This window comes from Oryzias latipes, chromosome 10, assembly GCF_053564925.1.
Source record: "Oryzias latipes strain Hd-rR chromosome 10, Olatipes_Hd-rR_3.1".
Classification (NCBI taxonomy): domain Eukaryota; kingdom Metazoa; phylum Chordata; class Actinopteri; order Beloniformes; family Adrianichthyidae; genus Oryzias; species Oryzias latipes.
This window is the reverse complement of record NC_136246.1, coordinates 9,832,913-9,845,090: the sequence shown is the minus strand read 5'-3', so window position 1 is coordinate 9,845,090 and position 12,178 is coordinate 9,832,913. Positions and strand designations below refer to the sequence as shown.

At 40.6% G+C, this 12,178-nt stretch overlaps 1 protein-coding gene across 1 annotated transcript; it reads right to left on the bottom strand.

Annotated features, from left to right (window-relative positions):
- Positions 1–9,498: 9,498 nt before the first annotated feature.
- Positions 9,499–11,627, bottom strand: hs3st1 (heparan sulfate (glucosamine) 3-O-sulfotransferase 1). Its single transcript, XM_004073027.5, has 2 exons — positions 11,453–11,627; positions 9,499–11,053 (listed from the first exon to the last, which is right to left on the bottom strand). Exon 2 carries the CDS (start codon positions 10,918–10,920, stop codon positions 10,003–10,005), a length of 918 nt encoding a protein of 305 aa, XP_004073075.1. The 5' UTR covers positions 10,921–11,053; positions 11,453–11,627; the 3' UTR covers positions 9,499–10,002.
- Positions 11,628–12,178: the final 551 nt, after the last annotated feature.

Here is a 12,178-nt window from a genome sequence, read left to right as displayed (position 1 = left end):
TCCACGCATGAAATTTCGGTCTTTTATGATACATGCGTTTACGTGAATTTCGGTTTTGAGCAGGTCAAAATTTTTGGTCGGTTGAGAAACATGCAGTTTACACGTATTTTATGTAGTTTATATGGAATTATTGCGTAAATTGCACGGTATTGTGCATGGTTTTTACGAGATACATACGCAAAAGTGTGGCTTTCCACAACCGTTTCATGTGTGTCTAACAGACTTTACACACATGTACCATTGATGTATAACTTTTATATCGCGTAAATGGCACACATATCATGTTGAAATTACGATGAACTAATCACTCGTAAATTGGATATAAAATAAACAGTGCAGTAATCATACACAGTTTATGTTCTACGTTGACCTACATGTTCTTTGTGTGGTTTAATTGTACTTCTGTGGTTTTAACGTGAAAATTCACGTAAAGACCACACATTTTCTCACTTTTTCCACGTGTGATCACATATGACCAATGTTCCTCTATGCAATATGAGCAAAATGAACGTTGTGGGTGTGTGACATGGTTTTAAGGTCAGTTTGTCTGGATGCCTTCTTCTCTCATTGTTAAATTTACTTTTGTCCAACAGCAACTTCAATCTTCTCCTCTAACTCTCATTACAAGTCTGTACATTTCTACAATAGTCATTTTAGATCTCTTTATGATTCTGTTGCATCTTATAATAGATATTTAGCATCACATTATAGCTGAATTCTTAAGATCCTGATCGCTTGACTCACTCTTCGTGCTTTCCCCACAGCACTGTCATTTTCCTCCTTGGTTCCAGAGAAGTAAACCCATGTTTTTGTTAATCAGAAAGAGTATGCTTCCAGCACAGAGCTCCTGAGTAGAAGTCATTGAGGCTTGCACTAACTCCCACTGAGTTTGTAGTCGTCATTTGACCCAACTTGCGCATGTTTTCTATGTGAGAGGAAAAAGAAAACACATTCAGTAACTACACATTGAAAAACTTCCATCCAATCCTCCGTGCAAGGTTTACAAGGCACAGTTGGTACTGACACAATGCATTTAAACACATTAAAATGCTATGATAAAACAGACACGCTCAGTATTGTAGGTGACGTCAACCTCACCAGATTACGTAACTAAATCTAATCTCATCTTTGGAAGTGTTTCCATAAACAGTGAGTTCTGAGAAAATCTGGATCCAACTGCTCTCCCTTTCTCTGACATTCCTCCGTTTTTTCATAAAAAATACGAGCTGTTTCCTGTAAAGAGTAAATGTTTTGATTGTTATGTCAGTTTAGGGTTGTTTTACTATGAGTAAACAGATTACTCAACATAATTTATTCACAATGCAGGTAAGGAACGTTGAGTTGAATGATGAAAGCCCACTGTTTTGTTTGAACTCGGATCAGGTGTGCACGCCAGTAGAGAGTGCAACTGCAGGACAAACCAGCACCTGGTTTCAATGAGCAGCTGCTCCATTTCTTTTAATCATAGAAGCACAAACACAACAATCCAGCTGTATTACAACATGCTAGCCTGACGATTTGATTCGAACCATATGCAGTGCAAACAGAACATTTGTGGCACATCTGCAGAAATTATGTTATGTCTGCACACATGAGAAGCTTTTTCAGTAAGTAGAAGCATCCAAATAAAATTGACAGAGATAAAAGTACGGATAACACTGTCATCGAGAACACAACCCATTGGAATCTGTACAACCTTTTCAGTTTTTTTACAATATAAGTTGGAACCAAAAGTCTTACTAAAAAAAAAAAATATGAACAAATAAACAAAACAAAAAAAATGGTGCACTGTATTTTGGATTAGTTTTGGTTGTGCTTACGGATGTGGCAGTGATTTTGAAAATGTTTGGTTGGGCGTTTTTGTAAATACACTAACGTAAGTGTGTCGGACTCTTTTTTATGTGTTACTAACAAGGTTATGGTCGTGGTAACATTTGTTTTAGTGGTATCAGTGTGTTTGTTACAAGTTGCAGCAACGGTAAACTGCCATTGTAAATATGCATAAACAAGTTCTAGAATTACTGTGAACACAGTTGTTAAAGTCTGACTGACGGGCCGACTCATCTCTGACTCTTTTGCTCCTTTTCTTGTTCCTTTCGGTTCGGTGCATCTTAGAAATGACACAATTTTGAAAATAGACCATTCATTGACGGTGCACTTCATAATTCAGTGCGCCCTACAATGTGAAAAATACAGCATGTGTGGTCAAGAGTTTTAAAAAATAATCCCTTTGAGCATCAGAGTTCCTCCCCATCACACACAGAGGATGGAGGACCATGTAGTGAGCCCAGTCATGCCTCTCCAGCCATGCAGATGAAGGGTCAGTTACTGTTGGCCATGCAGGCTTCCTTCTCTGCCAGAAGACACGCCATGCTGTGCAGGGATAGTGATGACACAGCCCAGCTTGGACCGGTCCTCCCACCAGCAGCTCATGTGGAACCGGACCAGGAGGAAGCACGGCTGCCAGCACATGCAGACACAGAGAAGCCAGGACCCCCCATACACCCCTTTGGCCTTTTCTCCTAATGACAACTGTGTTTATGTTCCATCCGCTCTGGAAGGCCAAACAGGATTGAGGAGGCAGCTCATTAAGGGGCAGGCGCACATTTTTCTGATGTAATCTCAAAATGATATTTGTTTCTCTGTCAAGCTTCTAAATGGAAATGTCCGTAGATATAATAAGCTTTAAAGGGAAATTGATGTTTCCCATGATCCCCTGAGAAAGAATCATATGTTTGCGTCATTTGCTGGGGTATTTAACTCAAGTGATTCAGTTTATCCATTGTAATGCTGTCATTTACTGCCAAAAGCACTTTGTGTGTCCAGGAAAAATCAGGGTTGGGAAATCCTTCATAGTTCTGGACAGTTGGAGAACACAAGTCCAGCGATTTCATTTTTCACAGGATGAGGAGAAATGTGCCTGGGGTTCTTCAGAGAGCAGCAGGACACAACGAGATAGGAGCGATTTCATTCAAGGAACTGGGTCAATCAGTTACAGACTTTTATTTGATAAAATGTGCATTTCAGAATTTTTAAACTTTGCTCCTCATTCTTCTCTGTAAATGATCGTAAGATGGAAAGAAATGGCGTGCATACAAATATTTCACATTTTTCACATTAACCATGTCATGCCATGCTTTTTTCTGCACAGCACTTGAATTTATTGCAAACAAGACTCCTTCAAGGAAGAGTTCAGGGACTGTCAGAGCGGAACAGCTGTCACGTTCCTCTCTGAATGATGCTTTTATAAAAGTAAACACAACAACAGCCTTTGAGCTATTTAGAGAGGGATTCTGTTACCTGATGGAAACGTTTTAAAATGTATCTTGAGTCTTTTGCAGAAGCCACAGAGATAAAGTTTATGACCAAGAACTCGCTTTGACGAACCACATTTCAGCGCAGATTTCTTTTACTTACAACAGGATCAGTAAACAGACGTGATCAACAGAAAGTTTCTTTTAGAGAACCAAACATGCAAAGGGCCAACAGACTCTTCCTGTTTGCTCCACCGCAGCGTGACAGACGGACAAAACCAGACGTAACATGAGAATCATTTGCCACTCAGTGTGTCAACATTTTCTGGTTGACGGTACTAAAGGCAAGAAAAGAAAAAGAAACTGTGGTTTACAAAGATTAAAAAGGCAGGATTTGGTTAATCATTTTTCTGGTCAGTAAAGTTTTAGTTCCCATTAATACCCATCATGTTCTCTACACGGTGACATAAGTACTTCCTGTTTAAGTACTTCCTGTTTAAAAAAAAGTTAACTGGAGTCGGATCAACAGGTAACCACAAGATGGCTTGTTACACAAAAAAACTGTCCTGATACATTTATGGGTATGAGAGCACATTAGAACTATTAACTGTATAAGAGACCTGGACTGAGCGAGTGTGAGGTCATCCATAGAAAATGCCTTCCTTCCTGCAAATTCAGCTGTCATTTTTCCATAGTACAGACGCTGCCATTTGGAGCCGGACAGTGTATGTGAACAGGAATTGATCCTGATTGATCCCATGTTTCTATGGCAACTACTGACTCAATCAAATATTTTAAACAATCAAGGCGGAGGTCATCAGCCACCACATATTTTTATTGAGGCATCTGATTGGCCACTTTGTTACTTGACTAACTTGCAATAAAGATATAATCTTACGAAAAAAAAGGTTATCACAAACATGCTAAAAAGGGTCTCAGAGCAAGAATGGTTAGTCTGACCAACAGAATGACTGAGTAACAGCTGTTTATTTCTCTACAGAAGTCTATGGGATGTTGGTTTCTAGGAACCAGTGGGTACTTCCTGTTTGGAACGCAAGGAGGGAGGGGTCACACAATCCTGATTGACAGTGGTTGCCATAGAAGCGTTGATTCAGAATGAGGACCAATCGCTGCTTACCGACCATTTCTGGCTCCAATATCGCGATGTAGTTATTGTAAAAAAATGGTGACTGAATTGACTTCATTTGATTTGAGCTGGAAGAAAGTCGTTTTCTATGTATGACGTCACACTCACTCGCTCCAGTTCCTATACACAGACAATGCACAAAACACACTAAATACGTGTTCTTTATTCTAAAAGAATCTCTTGTAGCAAAGTGCTGGAAAACCTTCAAAATAGGCATTGAAAACTCTTGACAAGTACTTGATTATAAAATGGGAAAAGTGGAAAAAAGCTTTGTCACAAATCAATCTTTCTGAATTTAAGCTTTTATGTTCAAGTGATGGGAGTAATGGATTTATTAGGTTTTCTGATGTTTTTGTGCTACTTCATTTTGAAGCTTCTTCTAAAAAAACATTTTTGTTGCAAAGTTCTGACTTCAAGGTTACTTAGGATAAAAAAAAAAACTGTTTTTTTCTTCTGGCTAAAGTGTATGCCTATAAGTACAAGCTTCCAGAACATTCATTTAAAAGAAAAAACTCATTTTTTCAACAATTCTATGTTTGTTATTCAACTTTAATCTTTTATTTGTTTAAGGCTGAAGCGCTAAACCTCAGATGTCATGACTTTTGCAAAAACTTATTTCCTGAATATCTTTGGAAATACTGATATAATTAAGTAACCAAAATTTCATTTTTATTTAGGAAAACGCTTTCAAACTTAAATTAAGTACTTTTTTTGTATAACTCATTCAATTATTTGATTAATTTATTTATTTGGCTTTTCTGTATTTTATGACTTCTATAGTTTATCATCATTTTTACTCTTCTATCTTTTCAGTACTGCTTCTTTGAAAACTATTTACCACACTTCCTTCCATTTTACAGTATCTTGGTCTTTTGATTGTTGTTGCTTTTAATCTATTGTGTCCTTTTGTTTTAACCTGTTTATATGTCTTTCGTCAAGCACCTTGTGTTCTGCAGCAAATTGATGAAAGGTCTCTACAAAGAAGTGTTTGACATACTGAAATAAAAAAAAAGTGATTGATTGATTTTAATAAAGTGATTGATTTCTGTTTGAATATTGTTATGTCCCAAAGTAACTTCATGTGGAAACAGAAAAGTGTCTAAGATGAAGCAAATGAAGCATTTTTTTGGCACCAGAAATGCCGTCAAATCAGAAAAAAATGTAAAATGATGATATGAAACAAGCAGGTTTGTATATTTGCGACTGTGACGTAAACATTATCCTTCAGTGAACTGCACATTCGTTCAACCTGTTTTCTTCCTTGTGGGTCACAGAATCTCTGTCTGTGGTACTGGTTGGTACCAAGCTCTTTTTCTGTGTCTTTCTCCAGCTGTTGAATTAGGGCTAAATTAATGTATGATTTTCTGGGAATTACACCATTATACCTTTATTTACCTTCCATTCAGGAATGTTGTCTGACTCTGAACTCATAATCCTGGGATGACTCACGTTGGGAGCTGTTCCTCTGCAAATAAACTGAAGTGAAATCTGAATTGACTCACACTTGACTGAGGCTGACAGGTGGACGCTGTGTACAGGTTGCTCTTTCTTTCAAACTGAAAAGGCTTCACTGCCTGCTGTTGCTTCTGCAGAGTTTCTCGCATTGATTTGGACAAACAATCCATTTCAATTAAAGCAGGCAGCAGCCCTGGAGACTGCAGGAGGGGCCGTGCTCCACCGCATCACAATCCTTTTTAAAATTAAATAAATAACTAAAAAAGACCCCGAAAGCCTGATTGTGATTTGCAGAGAAAGCGGCCTCTTCAGGAGCAACTAGTGCGGGCTACTGGCAGAAGAGGAGGAGGATACAGAGGAGCCAGACCGACTCACTGCAAAATACTCGAGAAAGTTCTGCAGCAAATGCAGCAGAGAGTGTCAGAATCAAAGGAGGCCATTAATCCCAGCTTTCCTGCTCCGTCAGCATGTGGGGAGAGGATACAAATTTATTATGCAGCTGAGATTAATTAGCCGATGTTAAAGAAAATATGTACGTGTGAAACTTGAGTGAGTTCAACTGAGTAGACTAATGGGGCGTTCATGAACTCTTAATAGATGTGTCTGTGCTATTGATACTCTTTGAGGAGAGCAGCAAGAGGCGGAGAAACATGGAGCAAAGAGAGGAGGCCTCCAACTCAGTTCAGCATCAGAAAGGTGGGGGCCGGCACACTGGGGATCCAGCTTGATATTATCTTTACATCTATTTTATTCAAACAAAGGATCTAATCATTAGATTTGATGTGAAGCGAGGTGATCTCAGTGAAATACTCTGGAAAACTACTCGAGCAGACACTCCCTACTGTGGGGGTGCTTTAGAAAAAAAAAGTCCATCTCAAAACAGGTTTAAAAATCTAGAGTCTAATGTTTTTCCTTGTTAAAAGTGTAAAAATCTGCCAAAGGAACCTTAAGCTTTTTATTGTTTTGTTGGTGAGACTTTTTTTTTAAGTAGTTATGTTTTACTCTTTAAAAGACGAAGTTGAATCTTGAAAAAGTTGCAAATCTTAAAAGTAGGTACATTTATATACATACAGATATGCTTACTTTTTCCAACAGTCCAACTATCCCTATGTCTAGACCAATCAAAATTAGACTAGATTAACAATATTTAGAGTAAAGTTGTCCAAATGAATACGAAAGCACAAAAACTGCTTTAGAGATTCAGCTTTAAATGATATACTTTATGGAGCAAATGACTCAACAAGATATTCAGGATTTATTGTCTTAAAAGAAGTCATTACACCTTAATGACAAATTGCTGGTAAGTTAGTTCCACTGGATGGCTTGTCATATTTAAACTAGAGCCTAGACAAAAATACTTGGTGATATTTTGTGTTTTTACAGTGAACGTATGGCAACAAAAACATAAATAAAAAAACTTTATCTGAATGTAAAGGCCTGCATTAAGTAAAAATATTTGCAGAGTGAATCCGCAGTCATTTGGACTCTTGTTGGAATTAATTAATTCCATAATAACGAAGAAAAGAACTATAAAATAAAAAAGTAGAAGACTGGAAAGAGTGAACAAAAAAGCAAAAATTAAAAACAAATGTAAGTCACATTTTATAAACAGAAAATACAATATAAAACTGGAAGCCAACAAAATCCAATCTGAACTTTCAATTATATAAAAAAAAGACTTTCTAACCACTTCAAACTGTAAAAAAAAGTTATATTTGAGTTTGTGGATAAACTTTTAGTTATTTTAATTTAAAAAAAAGTTTTGCACCTTTTCATGCCTTGAAGAACCATAGATATACTGAAATACTGATTGTTGGGTAGAAAAGCTGTTTTTATTTCACTTTTTTATTATGAACTGATGAAATGTGCTTTGAGAATTTCTCCCTACTCTTGTCACGCTTTTCCTCAAAACCCCAAAAGACATATAAAACTTTATAGAAAATTAAAAAAGGGGAACTGTCTGTAGCTAAAGGTGATTTCCTCCTCTGTTGTCCTGGTTGTTATCATCCTGTCTCCTCAGGATTCCACCTTAAAGCTTCCTCCGTCTCACACCTTCATGTTTCAGCGTTAGCCTCCTTATTGAAATTCTTGCACCTTTTGCCATCAGACGAGCTGGGAATTGCATGCTGAGTGTGATGGAGTGGGGGGGGGGGGGGGGGGGGGGTCCTAGTGTGTCTGGTCTGAGCATGTTTGTTAGTAAAGGTCGTTTGAGCCCCCCAGGTTCTGGAGCAGAGCGCAAGAGCGCCAGGCTTCAGCAGGTGTCCCACAGCCTTCGTCAGATTCAATCTGATCAGTTTCCTGGGACGTTTGAACCTGGCTGACCCCCTCAGGACATAGTCACATGAAAGCCACTGTAGTAAATTACTACAAAACTGCGTCAAATGTCAAATCTGAAGGCCTGTGTATGATTTTTTTAGGCTTTTGCAGCATCAAAACATCAAAGCCAAGAACTGGAATCTTTTTCTCTACCTCTTTCAGAAAATAATTTCTTTTTTTTATTCCCTAAAATTGTTTTTTTAACCTACAAAGACCTTAAAGCACGCCAATTTAGTCTTGTTGCATACCGAACAGAAGTCCTTGCATATATTGTTATGAGCTCAATGGATGATTTGTTATGTAATGTTGAAAAATGATCCTAAAGAGGAAGGGAACCATAAAGAACAATTCCCTAACGTGCACCGCTAAATGTTTTTCCACCAGCAGAGTTGATGTTGGACATTGTATGGAGCCCCCCCCCCCATCTTGCTCTTAAATTAGTCCCTTTGCAGGCTGTGTTGAGGGGGTGGGTGGGAGTAGGGCTATCTGGATATTGCATCAGTTGTTCTTGAAGCCAGAGGAAGGTGACGGTGACATTGCTGCTGGTCTGGTTCTTGGTTGAGGCTGAATCTTCTCATGTGTTTCCAGCAGACCTGAAGCCCTTCAAACATATCTGAAACCACGCAGCATCCGGGGCGCAGCCGCTTTGACTGCGCACGGCACGTGACGCAACTCACTGCCTGATAGTATTATCAGCAGAGATCAGCCTCCACCTAATATATACTGGCTCTCACCCATGCAAACTGTGACCAAAGCAGGAAATAACTATTCATGAAACTCAAAAAAACCAGAACACAATTCTAGGGTATGGGTAAAGGTCATTTGAGGTTACATCCTTCCTCTGAAGCCTTTGTTCTAACACAGCTATGCTTTAGGTTTGGAGCTTAATGTCGTTCAACCCCTGCTGCTAATGTTTTTATAAGCTTTACATGAGTAATGCCTTCTTTCTCAAGAGACCTGAGTAAGAACGCTGCACCCTTGGGCATAAACAACTTCCGATTGAGCTCAAATTTGACCTAATCCCACTTGAATTATGATAATAGAATGTCATCCTAACGTGTGAAGAGTGCTGCTCTGAGCTGAAGCACAGCAGACGTCAGCTCCACAGACAGCAGTTGTAGTCAAAGTCGGCTGCGGGTGGCTAAACGGGAAACCCAACTTTGTAAAGATCTGAAATGATAAACTAGCAACGGTGGAAGTGACACTGCACATCAGATATTCTGCATAACCTGTTCTGGACACTGTAGCAGTCTGTTCATGGGAAAATCCTCAGACTGAGGATGAATAAAAGATGACGTCAACGGAAAAGGGGGGAAAAAGACATGCTAAAAAATAAAATACATCTTTATTAAGATATTAATTATTCGCTTAAAAATATTTACAGGACACGCCCATTGTATAACTGATTTTTACACTTTCACATTCATAGAGAAGTCATGAGAAAACAAAAAAAAAACTAACAAAACTGCGTTTATCTTGGCCTTTTCCCAACGGGGAAACACCCTAAATGATTACGGCAGGTAAATGTCTCCAAATTCAGTTTTTATGTTAAAAAGAGCATTGATAACAGAAATCTGCTCAGTGCTTGTTTTAGCTCAGCTTTGTTTTTAGGTGACAGGCGAGGGGGTGTTTTTAACAATGTTTGCAAAAAATCTTAAGTGTGATGTGATGTTTGGCTCGATCACGCTTCTAAAACTAACCAACAAATACAAAAATATATTATGAATAAATGTGACAAGAGCTTTGTGTCCTTTTCTTCATCTTCAATGAGGAAACCGGACCGTCTGTGGCGACTTTTCCCCGATTGAGTCAACACGGAAGGCTGGAAGTTCACTTCCAGTTGAACGTTCTTCCCACCAGCTCAAAGAATTTCTTGTTGGGTTCATGGAAAAACAGGTGGAGTTTGTGCAGCACCGCAGGAGCCACATGCGGGTGAGCTCTCCCCTTCGAGTCATGTAAACACCTTTCCCGTCCGTGGTCTCTCAAACAGTAGAATCCCTTTGTTTTGTTGAAGTAGAAATTGGACGTGTTTATCTGAGGCTCCAGCTTTAAGAAGCGCTCCACCTTTTTCATCTCCGGTAATGGGTCTCTGATCAGCTCGTCCCCATCAACCACGTGAATGCTCTCCAGGGGGAAGAACTGCAGCCAGTTCTGCATGTGACGGTAGTACAAGCTGCGGTTCAGAGCTTTGTATCCCAGGTTGATCTCGCCATCCTTTACCAGCAACGACTCGATGGGCTGATAATGCTTGTGCTTTTGGAGGCGGTTGTAGAAAACCTGTGTGTAGTCGGAGAGCACCCGTTCGGTGGGGTCTCTCAGGATGAGCAGCAGTTTGATGTCACGGTTCATTCTGTGGATCCGTTTCGGGACTTTGCTGGACGTGAAGTACGCTGGCGTCTTCTCTACTGTCAGCTGCTCGGGGAAGGAGTAAGGCATCTGGCTGAGATACCACGGCAGGCCCCTCTGAAAGTGGCTCTCCCAGTCAAAAAAGTGCACCTCGTTCTGAGCCGCTGCCACCCCGCTGTGCAGGCTGAGCATCTCGATAAGCGCCCGAGTTCCCCCCTTCCTCACGCCAATGATTATAATCTGAGGGAGCTGCTGAAGGGTCCCGTTGGGGTGACTGGTGGTGCCATTGTCAGCTGGCAAGAATGTGGGAGGCGGAGACGTCCCCACAACAGCCAGCGGCCTGGAGGGCACGGGAGGGGACTGCAACGCAAAAAGCAGCAGCCCGAGGAGCACGGCTGCCATGAGGGAGGTCCTGACCCTGGATGATTTCAGCCTGACGGGAGCAGCAAAACTGTATCCAACATTGAAAAAGCAGCTGCCGGAGGAGATGGGCGAAATGCACAGAGAGCTGGCTCTTCTCTGCCAGCAGCAGCAGCTGCAAGAGATGAGAGGACATGTAGTAGGTAGTAAGAGAACAGGAAGAAAGTCATTTGATGTTTAATGATGCAAACCAACCATCCATTTAGAGTTGCCATAACAACCGAATATTGCTTCAAATTTGCCATAAATTAGGAATTAGTCCCAATTTTTGTTTCTACAAATGGGACCATATTTCAAATAAAAATAATCAATTACAAAGGCTAGATCATGGATAAAGAAAACAATAAAATGTATATTTTGAAAAAAACAACAACACATTTTTAGATGATAAAGCCTAAAAATCTTAGAGGACGCAGAAAAGAAAAGCGCGTTTGCGATGCTCCTGCTCTTCTGCCGTAGTTAACTGCGTCTTCCGTCTCCTCTGATCCATCATTCCACGCGCCATCATTCTCACCTCCTTCAGCTCCAACCCTCTGGAGCCCGCGTGGATCTCCTAGCGCTCTCCTCTCCGTCAGCGATCCGGCTGCGCAGCGCGTCCTTTCGAGTGCGCAGCCTGCAAAACTTGCCACCGACCTGCACGCAACTTCCCCGGCGCGCCTCTACGGTGTGGCGCGCTCCGGACGCTCCTCCTGCTTTTTGAGTGTCAGCTGTTGTGGGAAGCGCCTGCGGGGCCCCTCCCCCCGCTGACTCACGTCGCTGGGCTTGTATTTATTAACGGATGCAGCGCTGCTTGCACGTGTGAGAGGCGTCAGGGGGAGCTGGAGGGGGTGATCTGGTCATGGAGAAGGAGAAATATTGCGCATCACGGATCCAGACACACATCCGCACTTTTTTTCTTTGCGCTCCCCCTATTTGCTTTGTTTGGATGATAGTTCTCACCAACATTTCTGATCCTCACACTGGATCACAGTTCCTCTGAGTCACCTTTGACACTTCCGTCAGTCATAAAAGTTTAGGAGTGAGTCAGAAACATGACAGCGTTGTGTTGTTAAACACTGTAAACAGGATGTAAAGAAAGTAGATCTGAGAATTTATTTCACTTTTAATTGGACGTCCCTCCATGCTGATGCTACACGGAGCTTTGCAGCTGAATATGGATGTTTCTGATTTTATCCTTGTCTGCAAAAATTTCTGCTGCATGGCTCATTTTAGGTGAAGGCTATTGCTCTCATTAAAGTAA

What these genes read in the sequence shown, in the direction of transcription:
- hs3st1 (XM_004073027.5), bottom strand. Translation starts at nt 10,920, where the DNA reads ATGGCAGCCGTGCTCCTCGGGCTGCTGCTTTTTGCGTTGCAGTCCCCT.